At 31.2% G+C, this 20,988-nt stretch overlaps 1 protein-coding gene across 2 annotated transcripts in view; it reads right to left on the reverse strand.

Moving 5' to 3' along the window:
- Window positions 1–20,988, reverse strand: part of LOC139486028 (uncharacterized) — a 308,560-nt gene that overhangs the window by 244,397 nt on the left and 43,175 nt on the right. For both annotated transcript variants that reach the window (XM_071270717.1, XM_071270718.1), the window contains exons 8-14: window positions 20,113–20,214; window positions 17,272–17,328; window positions 13,259–13,283; window positions 8,762–9,019; window positions 6,744–6,959; window positions 1,134–1,724; window positions 770–876 (exon numbers count right to left, since the gene is read on the reverse strand). In XM_071270717.1, coding sequence (XP_071126818.1) covers window positions 770–876; window positions 1,134–1,724; window positions 6,744–6,959; window positions 8,762–9,019; window positions 13,259–13,283; window positions 17,272–17,328; window positions 20,113–20,214 — 1,356 coding nt within the window. The remainder of the gene's footprint in view (window positions 1–769; window positions 877–1,133; window positions 1,725–6,743; window positions 6,960–8,761; window positions 9,020–13,258; window positions 13,284–17,271; window positions 17,329–20,112; window positions 20,215–20,988) is intronic.

A 20,988-nucleotide genomic window follows, 5' to 3' on the forward strand; every position in this document is an offset into this window, starting at 1 on the left:
TATCTTAAAAATTTGTTTAAATGTAGTTTACACCATGCCTTTTTCAAATATATTTTAAAAAGTATGGTTGACAGTTTTTTTTTTTAATACTACGGGTTGTCCGATTTTGTATAGAACGTATAGAGAAACCCAATTGTGTGTGCTAAAAGGAAAAATACACCATAGGAAGAAAATATACAATATGAGAAGATAATATGCTTTCAAATGCGAATAAGATCAAACTTGTTTTCTGGGTACAATTGAAATAGGTAAATTCACAACACATTCTAATAGCAAAATTACTTTATGTGAGTTATCTCCCATTATATATGAGCTACCTTCCCTTATGTGGCTAGGTGCATAAAAAGTAAATCTAAAAAAAAATCAGGTTTTTTTATATAAAAAAAGACATAATGTTCTATACTAACAAGAGAAATCTTACTGGGGAATTACATACTACTCTCGACATTTACTCACGTCATTAAAGTTCAAGACTGTTTGTTATCAGTTTTTTCAATTATTAAATCAAAATTTAAGATGGAGGAAGACATCCGAGTCACCTTAAGATCCGTTTTTGTTTATTTTTTGGTAAATATTGGTTTAAAGTAAAGCCACTAACGTGACATTATTGCACTAATATTAACCAGTTAACTATTGATAACATTCAGAAATTACACATTATCCTCTTTTAAATCATTTATTTGTTTACGTAACAACAATATGAATCACAGTCAAAACCTTCCATCACTCCAATTGACGAAAAACAACTAACGTATTTTATCATACTTACAGCTTTTACCTGGTCTTTGTGCGTTAAAATTACCATAATTTTAGGAAATCCCTGAATACTTCCTTTACAGTATGTTACAATGGTGTTGATCCAAAATAACAGATAATCTGTACGAAGAAATAAAACAAATAGCTTAACTTGATTGTGTAAAAGTTACTAAAGACATTCAAACACACCCTTCAAGATTTATATCTAAACTACTTGCTTTTGTAAATCTTGCAATACTGAATATAAGTCTGAAGATGGTTAGAATTTCAAATGTTTGTTTAAACATATTTTGAACACTTAAATGAAATTTGGTATCTATAAACAGTTATTTAATTACAAAGGTGTTTATTCAAACAAAATATATGTATTTGAATACCTCTTGCTGTTTTATGTTCACTCTTTCCTGGGAGATACTGTTCAGACAGACAGGGATCATCTAGTGTTCTACTTCCATCTAATACAATCATGTATATAGCTCTGTATGTTAAAAATGTCTGATGAGTTGAATAGAAAACATCCTGTCCTCCAAAATCCCAGATGATTATTGGTGCTATCTTTTTGTTGTGCAACTGCTTTTTCCCAACTTTAGAAGACTTTTCTAAGAATTTTTCTTTTGTGATTGACACTTTGATTTCTTTGACTTTTTTGTCAACTCCAAAAAAGTTTTTAAGCCTTCTGATGGCTCCAGGTTTAGTAACAGTTTCTATATGCATCTCACCAGTGAACCCTGACTTCGGACGACAACCACCTGAGTTATCAATTGTTTTTTCTTTATTAATTAAAGCTTCACCACGGTCTCTGGCATTCATCGAATCATTATTTTCTTTTTCTGATAAAAGGTCTGGTTGGAGTAGTTCGTTCCTATTTCTAGATCCATATGATTTTTTTCTGTTCGTAATCAATGAACTTAACTGCGTATCTGAGCTAGGAAGTTTGTCTTGTATGCCTGTCCCATATCCTATATTCGCTAAATAAAATTAATAGAAGAATAAACATAATAATTTTACAAACAGTGATTTTGGTGAAACGTTGGGTAAATTGATATGAAAGGCAATACAAACATAGGAAGAAAATAAATCGCAAAAGCAAATACGAAACAAAAAGAGAAGAAACTGAGAAATATATGAATATATATATATATATAAAGAAAGCCCATTTGTCACTCTAATACGTTTACACAGGATATTCAAATATCGTTTGTACCAAACAGAAAGGGACATTCAGTTGTATTTGTCTGATGTTATAAAATAATGGAAACAAATTTTATCAATACGATTTCTATAGCAGGGCATTTCAAAATGTAATGCTATGTATCGCCTATTTCTTGCGTAATACAGATATTACAGTTCTTCTATATTCTGTTGTTATTATATGACATCCACGTTCTTAAGGTAATGAATGGTTTACAGTTCTAAATATTACATTATGTCATAATGTCATTATCTCCTACAATTATAAAGAAGTCATTAAAATACACATAGAATTCTTAAAAAATACTGTAATTTAGACATTACGAGAAATTCCGTCTTTCTCCATACAATATATGTTTATACTATTCAGTGATTGTGTGTTTTATGCTTAATACAAAATACTGTTTTTCATTCTGCAGGTGGATTTATTTATATGATTATATTTATATATATGATTAAATATGTTTAAATGTTAATTACAATGTATCTTGATATGTCAGAACTAGGATCGTAAACTCGGTGATGGTTTACTTATCGAGTAATCGTTTGATTTATCGAGCTCAACTCGAGTACTCGCTGGGAAAAAAAAAACATTCCTATATGGAAACACATAATTGTACATATTCTACGTATTTCGGGACGTTGTCTTAAGTTCTTAAAGCCCTAAACATTATAACCCAAGACTAGATAAGAGAGGGACGAAAGATACCAAAGGGACAGTCAAACTCATAAATCTAAAACAAACTGACAACGCCATGGCTAAAAATGAAAAAGACAAACAATAGTACACATGACAAAACATAGAAAACTAAAGAATAAACAACACGAACCCCACCAAAAACTAGGGGTGATCTCAGGTGCTCCGGAAGGACAGGCAGATCCTGCTCCACATGTGGCACCCGTCGTGTTGCTTGTGTTATAACAAATCCGGTAAATAGTATAATTCGGTAGTTCCATATTCGATATCATTTGTGAAACGGTTATTCCATAACGGTCAACAAACTCGTTATGGCGTCCGTAAAATTTACGAAGGGATGATTGAAACTTCACCATTTGGAACTCTTGGTTTAATAGCTTCCTGGGGAGCAGCAACCCTAAATCAAGAAAATCATAATAGGAAATGCAAGCACGGGAATATCGTACCAATTGGAATATATATACCCCGTAAGCAGGTGCTGCTGGAATGTTGCTACTTAGAAATGGAAAGTTCGCAATTGGAAAGCTAATATCATTTCTTTTGTCGTAAAGTTTTGTTTTCAACCGACCCTCATTGTCAATTTCTAGATGTAAGTCAAGATATGAGGCGAATTTAACTGTATCTGTAGTATCCATTATCTCTAGTTCGATGGGATAGATGCGTTCCACATAGTCACCAAATTTTGATTTTTTTAGTGAAAGAACTTCATCTATATAGCGGAAAGTAAAGATAAAGGATATTGCTAACTTCTTATCTTTCTTCCTAAGAAGTTCCTGCATGAAGTCAGCCTCGTTATAATAAAAGACACGTCGGCAAGTAAAGGGGCAGAGTTTGTTCCCATTGGAATGCCGACAGTCTGTTGAAAACACGGCCTCCGAGATTTACATACAAAAACGATGTTGTTTGGGTCTTTATCTGCGGGGACAACTACATATTTGTCATGGAAGTAGGATATGTGTTTTGCAACATTTTGGTATTTAAAAATTAACGTAGCATGGGCATTGATAGACTCATTCAGTTTCTTAATTCTGATTTGTATCAACGACCTCACTGCCTTAATCCATTCGGAAAGAGTGTCTTCGTCTTCCTTCTCGCGCTTAGCCCATTGCCTGGCATAATCCTCGACTGAACCCATCAAAATTTTAAAGTTGTATTTCCAATTGATGGATTTGGGCTCACGATATTTCGGACCTTTCGATAACACATTTCATAGATAAGTGTTATTAACAATGTTGAGGTCACCGGTAATAACGTGGCCAGCAGGATAATATGCGAATTGGGAACTAGTACAAGTGCAATCAGGAGGTTTAGACTTGAAGTCGTCAATATCGAGATCCTGCAAAACGTGTTTGTAATTGAAAATTTTAGTTGCAATAGGTTTGGTATAGGTATAAGAAATGATTGGTACAGACTAGTCTTTGAAATAAGGAGGTATTTTCGATTGAACTAATTTATGATGAAAGGTATTGCCTGATATTAGTCCCAGGGTATGTATACCATGATTAATATATAATTTACTACTTATACTATGTATTAGTATATTGCATTACTTTTTTCACATACTATATATTTTTATCATGTTGATGGATATTTTACTAAAGCAGAATTTTAGATTTCATGATTAACTAAGACCACTATCATTTGAATATTGATTTTCTATTTTCTATTTATGTTTCATCCTTCTCATAAATCACTACTAAAATGACCAAAAAAACTCATCATAGATACCAGGCTTGAACTTTATATATACGCCAGACGCGCGTTTCGTCTACAAAAGACTCATCAGGGACGCTCGAATCCAATTTTTTTTTAAAGCCAAAATAAGTACGAAGTTGAAGATCATTGAGATCCAAATTTCCTAAAAGTGTTGCCAACTACAGCTAAGGTAATCTATGCCTGAGGTAGAAAAGCCTAAGTATTTCAGAAATTCAAAATTTTGTAAACAGTTAATTTATAAATATAACAATATCACAAAAAGTGCTGACTACTGGGCTTGTGATACCCTCTGGGAAGTAAATCTCCACCAGCAGTGGCATCGACCAAGTGGTTGTAAATAAACTCATCATAGATACCAATTACACTCCTGTATATCAGATTGTTTTTTTTTTCTTATTTCATTTTATCTTATACATTTTCCTGCATAAAAAGATGAATATTTAAAAAGCATTTACTGTATTTCATGGTTGTTAAAGAAAACCTTGTAATGATTGAATAAAAGATTATTGAACATTGTTCTAAAACACTAATTAGTTTGTTTTACAATCAAAATTTTCACTATTTTGACAATTGGTATTTAATTAAGCTCTATGTTTATTATATATAATTATACGAACTAATATTCAGTAAATATTTGAAACAAAAGTATATAGACAGTTTACATGTATAGATTTTTTAAACAGTTCGTGCATATATATGCTAGAATCTTTGATGACTTCATGTTGTTTTTAAAAATGTTTTCTTTTTCTTTTCACTTTATAAAAAGTGAATAGAAAATAATAAGAAAAAAAAAACACAAATGTAATGTGAAATTCAATGCACTACATTGATAAAGTAATTTTTATTTAATGCATTTCTTTAATAAGGAATAGAATTGTAATTTTATTTAATGCATGGTTTTGTTAAAAAAAAAATGTTTTATAATGCTTTACATTGTAATGTAATTCGCCAAATGCCTGTGGTCGACAAAGGGTTCAACAAATAGTGTTATGATTTCGAATTACTACATGTATCTTGTCAGCTTTTTTCTGTGATCAGATGATTTCGTAACTTTATTACGTAACTTACAGTCCTGCTAATGCAAATATTTGCTCGGACGGTACAGAGGTGGTGTAATGACCAAGAAACATTAAGCTACAAGTGTCTGCCTTGGAAAGGTGATATTGTGCATAGCTTACCTAATTTAAGAGGGATATCAAATGACGAAGTTCGAAACGTTATGATAAATTTTGATGTATTTATAATATTCCGGGCGGAGCTATTAGTTAAAAAGGCAACATATTTCTGAGAAACATCATGTTATAGGGTTGAAATAATTAGCGAGTTGAGTCATACAGATAATATGAAATATTGGTACAGCGGATTTTAAATTCTCTGGCTAAAAAATATCTTAATGGGCTTACACAGTGTACACACACGTTCATGCTATATATTACGTTCACCGTCAATAATAAATAAACTACAATATCCGACACCGATATATGACACGTGTGTGTACATAACTGAACTCGATATCAAAAGCAGTTATTCTAGATGTATAAAGATATAACGATAATGATGATATTTTAGTAAATGTTAATACTACATATAGACATCATGCAAAAGGTTATAAAACTATGTGATCAGTTTGTATAATGAAGAACAAATACATGTAGTGAGTGCTTTTGTCTTTCTAGAGAACGTATATGGAGCACTGTCACATTGCAAATGCTAAACCACTTATATCAATATAAACAATAATGCTTAAAATGAACGAAAAAACAGGTAATTGCATACAAATAATCTCAAGTGAAAAAAAGATTTTTGATTTTCGTTTCATTCATCTTTTCTTTTATGTTTATAACCAGCAAATTTTGAAGTAAGATAAAACATAAAATATTTTATTCGTTCTGATTTCTAATTGTAGACTTGAAATTTCTGCTTTTTTGTCGTTTTTTGTCTCCTTGAAGCATTCCCCGTATCATTTTTATTCTTTTGTTTGTAATTTAGAGATCATTGTAATCCAAAGACACGAATCTTAGTTATTGATCAGACCAAATTAATTTGAATGAGGATCAATATAATGTAGCAATACGCATTCAAGCTTCCTAATTACCACAAAGTAGGTTGCCGTCACAGTTTGAAAATAGTCAGGTAAGATGTGATAAAAGTAAATCAAAAAGGTAACATGATGTCACAACTGGAAATGACTAACTTACAGAGAGGAAAAAAGTTCCTCAGTAGAATAAAATTTAATTTGCAAAATTCTTAAAGAATAACCTTCGAATTGAAAAATAAATATAGGGGATGTACGTCAGTGAAACTCAACTTAACAAAACAACGACTAAACTACTTCTTCAGGTCATCACACGGTATTGTAGTAAACGTTAATTAGTTAGCAAACCTTCATGTTCTGGCAATTCAGGTGGTGTATTGGACGACAATGTGTCGTTTGGTTTATGTTGTAGGTTTCTTTTGCTTCTCGGGATTGATATCGTTTGTGCCTCGACTGGTACATCTTGACTGGATGGAGTTGTATCATCTAATTTAACATTTTTAATACTTAGTTTGTTTTCTTTCAAAAGAGATCTGCTAACGGTTATTTCTTCCAGGGAGAAATCTGAAATTGATATGTGCAATAAAGTTATATAACAGCATTAACTCTAGTCATGATATATTATTTGCATATTAATTTGTTTACAAGTGTAGCACGTGGTGTATATTTGTATATATCAACTCATATTAAATAGTTATGATGTCATGTTAAATGCGTGCTTTTCATTTTATTTCGATGTTTTAAATGTTAATTCAGAACCGTCAATAATAGCTACAGTCGTATATCTGAGGTCAATAAACTATATGGGTGTGCACATATACAAAATACACAGACAATGTCAGATATTGATAAACCTTACTGTATGAGGCTAAAGGAAAAGGGCGACATTTAATATTGTTTTCATACTGCAGCTGAAAATTGATCCAATTACATTTATGAATATTTAAATATTTATTTGCTACTTTGTTAAGTTATAAAATACTATATAACATATTTCCTCAAGCTGTGTGTGTTTTCCATCATTCTAGTTTAACATCAAACTTAGTGAATATATTTCATGTGCATTTATGTTGAACTAGTCAGGCGTCTATGCATAGACTACTGCGATCAGTGTTTAAACTGATGAAAGAATTTTGACTGTTTCTTGATTTGAAGACAACCTGTGTGGACGAAAGCAAAATAAACCGATGTGTCATTACCGTTTACTTGAACATGTTGAATATCAAGATGTATGATTATATCTACCAATTACTGAATTTTAATTTACGTTTTCAAAACCAATATAAAAAAGATGTCCAACCGTTACAGTGTTAAATAGACAAACGTTAAGAATGTTAGGTTTATTCAAAATTAAAATAAGTTACCAGTAATCGTATGGTAATTATGGTTTTATCTTAGTAAATGGTGTGATTTCCCGTTTCAATAAGAATAATACAGGCAAAGCAAATCTCCCTGAGGACATGTGAAAGAACGAAGTTACATTTGGCCATAACAAAATACCTGATAAGTACTTTACCAGCTACACATATAGTACGTTCCTTGATATGCACAACGTAACTACAGACATGGGCATGTCGAACAAGTTGTCACATTAAAGACACATAACCGTTGAAAATCGAAATAAAAGAATGAAATAACATTGAAGACAAGAAAATGTCGACAAAACAGAAACAGTTGTGTTGATTCTGAAAGGTATAGGAACATTGAACAATAAAACAGTATACTCATCAACGATATTGGTGCCTTTGAGCCAAATCTAGTAACGTACATTGATATCCAAATGTTTTGAGAGTGTACAATTTTTATATAGACAAGTTCTATGTCGAAGTAGTCAGTTTAGAGAAAGTTTTTCTATCAAACAAAGGAATATGTATTTGCAGAGGATGGGGCATTGATGCACCAGTAGAAAGGAATGTACACTTTGTATTTTTATGTACGATTATGTATTGCTTACTTTGTATTTGGACATCGGTAATCATCTGTACCCTTGTTTTATGTTATTCGACACTAAAGTTTTAATTATTTGCTTTTTAAGAAAACAAGCCCAACAATTATAACATGCATATAAGTCTTGTTATTCCTTCTACATGTTCGTAAAAACTATTTTGTCATTTGTCATATATTCAGAAGTATACAAAATAAATGTTTTTGCAAAAGACAGCAATGAAAGAATATACATCATTCTTGAAAGATTTTGAATAATGTAGTATACTGACTAATTGCGTATCATTACGGCCATCTTACATGATACCCACTATATAGTTTTTTTTCAAGTTATAGTCTTGAACTGATGCGTTACTTCAATATTGTCAGACAAGATTCAATATTTATTTTCCTAGCATTTGTATTGTAAGTTAGAATTTTACCTTGATGTCCACCAAGCCATTCCTTTGATTCACGGTCCATAAATGAAAGACCATTGTATAATTCTATCCCATCGGTTGAAATTCTTAATCTGGTAGGCTGTTTTCCGACAAGATATCTGGCTAAAGTTGTCTTCCCAGTGCCCTGTTCGCCAGCAAGCATAAGTCTTGACTCATAGTGAGAATAGCTTTCTTCTTTCAATAAACTAGAGAAAACATGGGCTGATTTCTTATCAAATTTGTTAACTTCAGCAGGAAGACCTGAATTGCATTATAAAAATGGTAGTTTTAAAAATTATGCATATATTAATCCTTACATACAAGACAGTTAGACTTGTTTTGTTTGGGTGTGGTTAAGCAAGTAAAATAGACACAAATGTATTCATATCTTTATGTATCAATGTACAGTACCCTTATTTGTTCCCTCTTGCACCTAAAAGTCGTTTAACGAAATTGCACGTATTGTGTATTGCATTATCAGCAATCTTAAATTAATCTATTAGATTATATAAAAATTGTCTGATATTTCTCTGCTTTATTTTCTTTATTTTCTTTATGTTATTTATCGTTCAGTTATTGGTGCTACACATGCCTTAAAATGTACATTTAATGCAGGACTACAGGAAGTGCTTTTCAATTTTAAATCAAACGAAGAAAAATACTAGTACTTGGACAGATATATTTAAAAGAAAACAATGTGATATTTATAGAATCTTAATTTTCATCTTACATTTGCATGTAGTTAATAGATGCAAGAATAGCAACATTGATAATCGCAGGAACTCCATGTGTTTTTTTTTTTTAGAACGATGAGTTCAGAAGACGAGAAGGACCATTGATACACATTTGTGGATTGTATAAACTTATACAATTTGAATATAAATTTGGGAAATATAATTCGAGTATCACTGACTAGTTTTAAGTCATACGAACGTGTTAATAAACATGTAAGAATAATCGTCAAAAGAAAGTTTATGAATTTTTTCTATTCAAAATTTGTATTTTTTCTCCATGGTTGGGAATAAGCTTCAGGATGTTTGATCCTCTAATCGAAACAACATGAACAATAAGCATTTTGAAAGAGAATTGTGGAATACAAATGCAGTAACTAAGCCGACAAAAAAAAAAGAATGATCCGTGACCTTGTTGGGTTTTTGTTGGTAAGAAATCAAATCAAAATTTATCGGGCAAATTTTTGTTGTTGAGATTTTTCATAATTTGACATTTTGTTTAAAAAAACTGTGAAAAAAATAACAAGGACTTTATATGATTTACAAAAGTTACTTTTTGAACTGTATGTTATAAGATTATGAAACGAACTTTAGTTGAAAATTTACCTAGACACTATATTAATAAAACTAGAGAATTCCAAACATATCTAACAAAACGTCAACGAGAGCAGCAAAAATTTCAAAAACACTGATACAAAAAAAAAAAAAAATCTCTCATTTCGTCATGGTGTGTTACCAAAGTAATCCATGATTTTTGTTATGATTTTATTATCTGAGCTCTGAACTTTAAAACCATTATTTATATAATTTTAAATAACTACATTAAGGATGAAGTATTGACCTCATTTTGCTTTAGTTTGCCAGTCTTAAAAATGATAATTTCAATAAGTTAAGATTTACTCTTCATCATAGAATCGCATGTTTATGAATTGATGAAAACGCTTCATTGAAAATGAACGCCTGTTTTTATCTGTGTTGATATTTAAATGAATACTTGTTTTGATGTTTATAACAATTCATTAGATTGAAAAGGAAAATAGCGTGGGTATGTTATCGTTGAAAGGAACGTGACGACGTGCATGGCTTATGTCTTTTTTTTAAATGATCTTTTAGCACGTCACAAAATATAGATTTGGCTTATATTATTATTCTATTTACTCTAATATTTTTATCTGGATTCACCATAAAAGCTGAAATCAGATAGTTATACAGTTTTTGTCAATGTTAATAGCTTTTACGATTTGCCGGACATAGTATTGCTTTTTTGACACATCTGTTATAAGTTACAACGTTCGATATTACGGTTTCATATTTCGTTAAGGAAAACAAACAGGGCTAGCTTTTTTCTAATTTGCAACACGTCGATCAGCTTGTTTAATAATGATAAGAAATGAGCATTAAAATGTTATTTTTAGTAATTTGTTTTCCATTTAAAATTTTCATTTAATAATTACTTGGAATCTTCGAAAAAGGTTGTAATTAAACTCTAGAAAAATCATGCAGGATTGTTTATCTATTTGTCATTACCAGAGAACAAATGTTCAACACAAATAAGTGAAATGATGTTTTTTTTCATTTGTCAAAATAAAATGGTTTAAATCAACATAATTATATTAATAAAAGTTGTCCACATTCTTGCAGTTTTGTTTTTGTATTGCTGTGAAGCAGAATTTATCCACGGGCTTGTACAGAAACGCTTTTAATTTCACCTTTTGGTATATTGATGATGTACTAAATAATAATAGATTCAGTGATAACTTACATTTAATATATCCAAGTGAACTTGAAATTAAAGATACTAACGACACAGATAAATCTGCTTCATATTTAGACCTTTTCTCGGAATTAGCATATGGAGTTAATGTGTCTCAATTGAAACTGTACTCTAGAGCTAGTTCAAAGTACGTTGCTTTTGTTGAACGAGGAATACTGCTTTCTAAAATGTTGCCAAGACAGGGCTATGAATCAATCAAATTAAATTCATCACTCAAAAAAATTACGGTCGCCATCATGAGCTAATTTGCCATCATGATAAAAAGATGACAGAAATCATATCCAATTGTCTTCCTCAGTCATAACAACCTTCCATCGTTACCGAAGTGAATAAAGAAATAACACGACGGGTGCCGTATACGGTGCAGAAAATGCCAACGCTTCTCGGCACCTGATTTCCCTCCCGGATTTTAGTGGAGTACGTGTTGTTTCTTATTTTATATTTATAACTGTTGATGTAAATGTATTTTGCTTTTGTGACTCTTTGTTTACTCCTTGGTTTTTATTGTTATTGTTGGGATGTGATCATATACCCTTATGGTTGACTCTAGTATCACGATAAAATTATCAACTTAGGGTCAGAACTTTAGTATGATATGATATTAACTACCCTTTATTGATTTGTCCGTTGATAAATTTGGTATGAAGAACCACAGTTTTATTTTCCTGGTTTTTTCACACTTGTAAACTGTATGTCATTTAAAGGTCAATTACGTCACACCGAATTCATAGTTCTCGAACAATTTTTCTAACAGCAAGGGAACGACCATTTGACTTTAAAACAAAGGGGGGATAGATTTTTATTTTTTATACAGAATCAAGAGTTTCCCCAAACATCATAGTGTTAAATATTGGAAAAAAAATTAATTACCAGCATCGAAAACAAAAACCCGGAATAAAACGTTCATCCCCCCTCTTTTTTAAGTTAAGTGGTAACTCCTTTATGAAAGTCATTTTGATGATTTGCATTAGTTTTAAGATACTAAAGAAGTCTCGATTACGCATAATAAATCGTAGGCTGCAGCAGCGTGCTTACAGATGAAGAAAAAGGATTGAGATATAAGGGATCACTACATTTCCATCTTTTAAAAAGGTATTTCTCCAAGGAGTATTTGGCAAAGGGAGCTGGTAATATTGGTTTTTTTTTTGGTATTTTTTAAGTGTTTTTAACGGATCTGAGATACTGTTAGCCTTTTATAGCTGACTATGCGGTATAGGCTTTGCTCATTGTTGAATACCGTACGGTGACCTACAGTTGTTAATTTCTGTGTGATTTTGGTCTCTTGTGGAGAGTTGTCTCATTGCCAATCATACCACATCTTCTTTTTTATATAGACAAACAATAAATTTAACTCACACTTTTTTTAGTAAAATGTAATGCCTTTATGAGTGAATCGTTGTTAAAGTAAAGACTAGTGGCAAATATTCCTGTATACGTCAAGTCGATTTGAGAAGACCTTTTCAAATGAAATTGTAATCGGCAATGATGCATCTTTGAGTCTTGATAAGGGGTTAGATTATGAAATAAAGCCACGTCAAGTTTTTTTAAAACGAAAAAAATATATCAAGTTTAGACAAATATTTCTGTAAAAAACTTTATTAATAATTTTTATAAATATCAATTTTATTGAAAGATCTTTTCTTCCTTAACTATACACGGTAAAAAGTATGTCCTTAATGCCGAGATTTGTGCTCACTTAACCTACACAAGGCCTACATTGACTATCGACTGTGTGTTGACAAAAAATGACTTAAACTACTTTTTAACGTTGAGTTTTATCAATGGGAACGCAATTGTGTTTAGTTTACTTGTGATTTACACGAACACAACACCGAGTTTAGTTCAATGTGAACACGGCCTAATATGGTTAAGTTAAGTTATATTCAAGTGAACAGTTTGATTTATTTTTCTATCACAATATGTTCTTTTTCCTGAATAATCAGCTTGACTTAACAACCTATACGATTCATGGAGTTACAATAGTATAATACTCACCAGGTAAAATCGAATTTCCATATTCCTTCAAAAGAAAATTCAGGCATAACCATTTGAGTTTAGTTTATCAATAGTTAAGAGTTGCATGTGACTTATAGCTAACATCTATTTGAGGATAGTGGTCTCACTGGCAATTATACTACCTCCTGTTGTGCTGTTGTATATGACACATAAATCTTCTTTCGACATAGATATGGTCAATATTCTTATGCAACTAAACTAAGAATTAGACATATTTCAATCTTTTAACACGTGACTCGCCTTCACGATTGGTGGTAATTAAAAGAGTAAGGGACCATAAAACATAGATGTACAAATTAGTGAGCTATTACATGTTTTGTGTGAAAAGGGGGAATATTTACTTCGAAAAGCCGCACAACAATGTTTTTTCGGGTTTTGTTGCTAAATAATGGGAAAAAAATAATCTCAATCAGTACCCCGAACATTTAACCTACATTGTGAAAATGTCTCAGCTTCGAAATGAGTCATCATACATATCAAAGTTTCCAATATGAGCAGAAGAGTTGAGAGAAATATTACCATTAGCATCTACATGAAATATTTTGCGCTATGTACCCTACTTTTTTACTTTTTTTAGACTCACTGATTAATGAATAAATGCATCTAGTACAAAAGAGCAGATTATATAAAAAAAGGTAACTTCTATTCTAATGCAATTATTTTGTATCAATGGTTCTGATTGGATGACAGTTAGCGTAAGTTTCTCTATCTCTTTGTCCGTAACTAAGGAAGCCGACATTTTGAATTGCTGAATGTATTGACGTGTTATTTCTACAATGCCAAAAACTAAAACGATGTTTGTTTGGGCTTTACCTGCGGGGACAACAACATATTTGTCATGGAGGTAGGATAAGTGTTTTGCAACATTTCGGTCTTAAAAGATTGACGAAGCATGGGCAATGGTAGACCTATTCAATTTCTTATTCTGTATTGAATCAACGACCTCACTACCTTAAACGGAAAGAGTGTCTACGTCTTCCTTCTCGCGCTTAGCTCATTGTCTGGCATAATCCTCGACTGAATCCATCAAAATTTTAAAGTTGTATTTACAATTGATGGATTTAGGCTCACGATATTTCGGACCTTTCGATAACATATTTCGTAGAGAAGTGTTATTAACAATGTTGTGGTCACCGATAATAACGTGGCCAGCCGGATTATATGTGAATTGGGAACTAGCACAAGTGCAATCAGGAGGTTTAGACTTGAAGTCGACAATATCGAGATCCTGCAAAACGTGTTTGTAATTAAAAATTTTACCAGACTGGTATTTGAAATAAGGAGGTATTTTTGATTGAACTAATTTATGATGAAGGATATTGCCTAAATAGACGCCATCGAGACCTTTGTTGGCATAGGAAAGATTAAGGAAAGATCTAGGAAAGATCTTTTCTCTTTTACATCTTTTCCTAGCGGACTGGCTTGAAAAGTCTGTGACTTGCAATATCTGCAATTATAGCTTCAAGTTTGTTTTGGTTTGAAAGAGGTTTGAAATAGTGAATTCCAAACATAAATTGAACAGAGAATGAAGTTTTGAAAGGGTTAATGAATAAAGTTTCGTGTGAATGTGATGAATACCTAACGGCTTTTGTATAAATGGCAGCAAGTCATTAAAAGAGACATCATGCAAAGAAGATGATGTATAATGACGATGACCATGACTGCGTCTACGTCAAGGAGTCGAGTTGAAAATATTCACACTCACCGAGTTACACGAAAGACTAGATAGCATACCTATACCATCAATTTTGTCATTGCAACCATAAGGTGTCGCAGTTCCAAATTGTCTAATCCAGTAGTCCTCTTTTTGTCTATGGAGAGTCGTTGAAAGATTAGGATTGTTAGAGCTATGGTATATCTTTTCGATAATGCGAACTGTCATAAAACGATGGAATGATCGGGCTGATTGAAATGCTGATATAAAATGTCGTAAGCATTGAGATTAATGTCTGATCTATGACCGCACATACGTTTGTCTAGCCTTCCTTTCGTTTTTACCGACTTAACTGTGTCTTCTTATTGTAGTTGAAGGTGACCACTAGATGTTACATCACTAGTGTTACCTGTGGAGGTTTTCTGGGTAAAAATCAATTACACTTCCACCTTGTTATCCGAATAAATAAATATAGCAAAACAAGTATCAATATAAAAATATTAAAATGTTAGTATAAATGCGAATGAACGCTCCTTTTATGCCTCATTGTGCTGAAACATCTTTATTTTTCTTAAGGCATGTAATATATAATCACAAATAAATAAATATATACAAAATAAATCAATCCAGAGAAGATAGCTCAAGAGATGTTGAACAATACAGGTCAATATGGGTCAATTTGGGAATGCGCCTCAAACTTGGGATCACAGAAGTAGTTCGTCTTCAAAGAAACTATATGATTGTAGGAATATTGGCCATATTTCATTTTATGTTTTTTGAATGATCGACTGAACAGTAATCCATTTGTGCAGATTTGGAGACCATCGATTAAAAACGTAACAATTTTGGAGTAACTGACTATATGCAAAAAACTAGATTTTTAAAGACCTTATGACAAACAAAATAATTCCTTCCTTCAAGAAGGCACATAACTATAAGCTTTTAGGGGTGTGCTTAATTATGAAACAAAATCGTAAGGGTTCCACGGTACTCAATGTCTTGCCTACTGTTCCTGTTGATCGCACACACAACAAAAAATGACGAAAAAAAATTATTAAGAATACTCCTCTCGACACTCTCTTTTGATTGGAAGAAACTTCTGTACAAGTTTGATAAAAATTCAGGATATTTTTTTATGAATCTTATAAATCTTTTAAAAAATTTAACTGCCGACTGTATGTTATGTTAAATGGGGGAAAACTAGGTCTATTAATAAGTAAAATACGGAAAAAATGGATTTTTTAACCAAAATTTACTTCTATATACTAACTTATGATCAGAAACAACGCTTCTGTCCAAGTTTGGTACAAATCCAGGATAGTTAAAAAAAGTTATCAAAATTTAACCACAGAGTGAATCAAATGTTTCCTGGCAGAAAAACAAAGTCCATTTATAATTCAATTACGGAAAATGGAATTCTATTGTCTAGATATCTTATTATCATAAACAAGCTTCTGTCCAAGTTTGATACAAATCCAGGATAGTTTAAGAAACTTTAACCACAGAGTAAATTTTATGTTTCCTGGCAACTTAGAACAACTTAGCCGATTTATTAGTAAATTACGGAAAAAATGGAATTCATTTTTTTTCAAAATTTATTTCTGGATACTATCAAAAAAAACTAAGTCTATCTATTAGTAAAACAAGACAAATTGTAACGCTAATCTCAAATTTCAATTTGTTGTTGGTGTAAGCTAACAATATTAATCAATTGTACCATATAATATTGTTGCAATACCAACTTGTGAAGTAGTGCCACTTGGTGATAACATATGTGTATCAATTTCAAGAATAAAATTAGAAAAAAACTTTAGTTATCTAAAAACAAATGTATAGCTGCCTCAAAAGAGAATTGAAATAAAGGGATATTTCGGAAAACATGGAAAATAGCATTGTGGGCGAGAGGTGGTGCCATTTTACATTTGTCATGCTATCATAGATTTTTATAAAAGGCAAGAAGTGTAGCGTAATTACGTTACATATACACCACAAGAAAAACCCACAATTACTGTTGTTCTTTTTACAGTGGAAACAATTATACGTTTTCAAATACTATCAATATTGTTGCAATAAAAATTTTTAGAAGTTAAGTGCCTTTGTTATAAGTCATTCAACAAACTCTTTTAACCAAATATGTAAAAGTGTATCAGCTTTGAAATGAGCAATCATATATATCCAATTTTATAATATGAATAGAGGAATTGAGAAACCTGCAACCACAACCGCCTATCTGCAATGAATTGCGCTTATGTACCTTATTGTTTTATGAAATGCTCTTGGTTGTATATGTATTCAGTAAATAAAGAACTAATAAAAAGAAGACATATGTATCATTTACCTTTAGTATCTTTATTATGTCTGGCCGTCCTCTGACCGCGTCTATCGGCTTTTCACCCTAACATAAACATATATTATTTTATTTGTAAAATATCACAGAAAATCGATAGCTGCTTTATAAATGTCTATCTTAATTTCAAAATAAGGGGATAGAACTGGTATGCATTCGGGGGAAATTATATTCATATTAAAGCTTTCAATCAGCAGTCGATGTGTTTGTGAAGATGAATTTTAGTTTAAAAATTTAAGCTAAACCACTGTCTTTCTGTTACGGAAAAGTTCGTTCTGTAATGTTTAAATAGAGTGTCTTTAAGATCGAAATACGTAGATGAGTTATATATTGCATTCCGTAACGCACCAAAACCATATTCAGATTATGAAGAGTTATGTTTACCTGCAGTAGTATCATGTAATCCTTGGAAGAGAACATCTTTATTGTGTCGAATAATTTAAGTATTTCACAACAATGATGAAACAGCAAATCAATAATATCAAATTATCAATGACATTATTTGGCAATACAACATGCTGATTACCTGGCTTGTAATACAATAAAGTGAAGAAAAAAATACCACAAATTATACATGAAACTTTTTAAACAATTAAAACCTCAGTATCAAACAAAAATAAATTGATGAATAAAGGCAACAGTAGTATATTGATGTTCGTAATTATTATAACGATTGAGAAAAAATCAAAAAAAATCCGGGTTACAAACTAAAACTGAGGAAAACACATCGAAAATAAGAGAAGAACTACGACACAACACTAAAATGCAACACACACAGACTCAAACTATGCTATAACAATGGCCATTTTCTGGACTTAGCACCAGGCATGGGGTAATCGTAATCAGTAATCGTAATCAGCTGTAATCGATTACATTTTGCAGTGTAATCCTATGTAATCAGTAATCATGCCATTTCTGATTACAAGTAATCGTAATGTAATCGATTACATGGCAAAAACAGGTGTAATCATGATTACTTTTCGATTACTTTAAGATTACATTCATATGATTACTTGCTGATTACAAATCTTGTATATCTATGAAAATAGTTTTTGATAGACAAGATGAAAATAAGAAAATGTAAAGCTTGAATGAAAAATCATGAAACTAGTAATCACAATGATGGGACCTTGTTTAATGTGATCATCTATATATAACAAATCTGTATAACCAAGTGTTTTATTTTGTTAATAGTTTACAAAAGGAAATTTACTCTCCAATATTTCTTTGTGAAAATGAGCTCTTATGATACAAGAATATGCCTTGAAAGCATTTGTTTTCCTTGATTGAAAACTTCTGATATTAACTCCAATTTCATATCAGTTTACCCAATATTTTGACATAAATACATTGAAATTCAAATGCAGAAAACATTTAGTTCCTATTTGACTTTGATGGTCGGCATAAATATGTAAGCCCACTTAATTCAAAATGGAAGTTAAAACCAGGTTTCATTTATTGACAAAATTGAATAAATTTTATTTTCCATAAATTCGTGTATAAAATGTGCTTTCTTATTTTTATTCTTTATTAACTTTAAGCCATAAGGCTCACCAGTATAAACAAGTACAAGTACAGTGTATACATATGGCATAATATTGCAAACAATATGCATAGTAAACAATAGGTGACGTCAGAAGTTTCATCAATACAATAAACTATTTCTTAATATAAAGAGAAATGTATAATCTTTCCTAAGTTACAAAACTGTTTTGTGTTTTCACCTGACAATAATTCTATTAATTTCAATTAGATCAAGTATTAAAAATTTTCAAACAAATAATGACAATCAACCACTTTTAACTTTACTGATATTGTTATTAAGACAATAAAATTTTAATACCCAAGCCCACCTATTGTTTGTTTAAAAAAAATGGAAGTAGGGATTAGCACCTGTCAATATGTGACACTTTAATAAACTATTTACTTACTGTAAAAACATTAATGGATGTGTCAATTAAGTCCCAACAGACAATAAAACTATACTTAATTAATTTTTCCTTATTTTCAGTTTTTTTGTTAATTAGGCAGTTGTAGTTAAAAATAAAGTTATATCTTTTGTCTATAGCTATTTTATCAAATTACACATGTTACACTGTAACTGTACTTGTCTTGTCTATAAATTCTTTTAAAAAGATGAATAAATTAAGGCTTAAAAAAAAAATCACCAAAATAAGCTTTATTGTGAGGATAAAAAGTTATAAAAAAACTTTGATATAGCAATATACAATGTAATCATAAGTAATCTAAAGTAATCATGATTACAATAAAGAAAAGTAATCTAATGTAATCGATTACATATGAAATAGGGTGTAATTGTAATGTAATCGATTACATTTTATTAGCAAAGTAATTGTAATTTAATCGATTACATTTTAAAGTAATCGACCCCTGCTTAGCACGGGACATTTTATGAAAAAATGGTGGGTTGAACCTGGTTTTGCGGCTAGCCAAACTTCCCGCTTGAATGGCAATGTTGAACAAAAACAATATTGATCCTCCCTCCAACTTTCCTTCATTACGATATTAGGAATATGAAGATCCAATGATATGGTTGAACAGCGGTATACTACTGTTGCCTTTATTTAACACTCTTTCAGGCAAAGATGACACACAAACAATAAGAATCTTAATTTCATCTACACAGAAGAATGGTTGTTATGCTATTTTTGTTGAAAGGATATATTATTTGCATAGAAAAGAACATAGTCGAATGTAGTTTGACGTAGTATTATAAAGTGAATTCTATTATATCGAAATTAAACCGAAACATCAACCTACATGTAGTATATGTCACAAATCAATATTTTTACTAGTACATGTAGTACTTACTTTATTGTTTAGTATATTAGGATCACAATATCTGTTTAACAAACATTCGACAGTTTGACGGTGACTTTTTCTGGAAGCAATATGTAGCGCAGTATCTCCATCCTTAAACAAAAAATCTATGCTAAATAGTATTGTTTCAATAAAATCATTTGCCTTCTGTATTTATATCTTTTATGTCTGTCTAACTCAAATTGGGATGTTTAAGAATTAACAAATTGTGAAATCTAAGAAATAAAATGAAGGATCCGGAATTTGCTTGATACATGATGCTTAACAGAATTGTGTTGCTCTACAATTTTTTTTTATAAAATCTTACATCTTTTTGGGGATATCAATCCAGGAAAGTGGAATGGTTTGATGTTTACTGGAAGTGGTGCGGCCTAGTTAAAACATCAAATAGTTTCACACATTGAACTTTGTAACAGTTGTTATAATCAACACGTGTAAGAGTAATAGTTTATGTTTGGTAAATGATTTAAACATTTGTCAATTGTTTGATAATTCATAATCATTATTTCATCCACTTTTCGATAAAACATCTGAACACACGTGTAATAAAATTTATACACGCATATTAGAGTGAATTGACACACCGTATGAATGTTCGTGCATTTTCAATTTTTATTTAAAGCAAAATGGTTACCTGAGATACTTGGGACGATCTCATTTCATAAACAAGGATCTTTTTTGTTCACTTATTGTACCTAGAACTTATTAACCCGGTGTAGGTCTTTGAGTTGAGGCTCAATTTACTTAAAGTTAATCGGGAATGCCTAATTAGACACGCCTTCGTAAAATCCGGGGGTCAAAATTGGATCGGGAAAAATATCCAACGAAACATCACAGTTAAAAAACTTCAGAGAATCTAATTTGTAC

This window comes from Mytilus edulis, chromosome 8, assembly GCF_963676685.1.
Source record: "Mytilus edulis chromosome 8, xbMytEdul2.2, whole genome shotgun sequence".
Taxonomy (NCBI): Eukaryota; Metazoa; Mollusca; class Bivalvia; order Mytilida; family Mytilidae; genus Mytilus; species Mytilus edulis.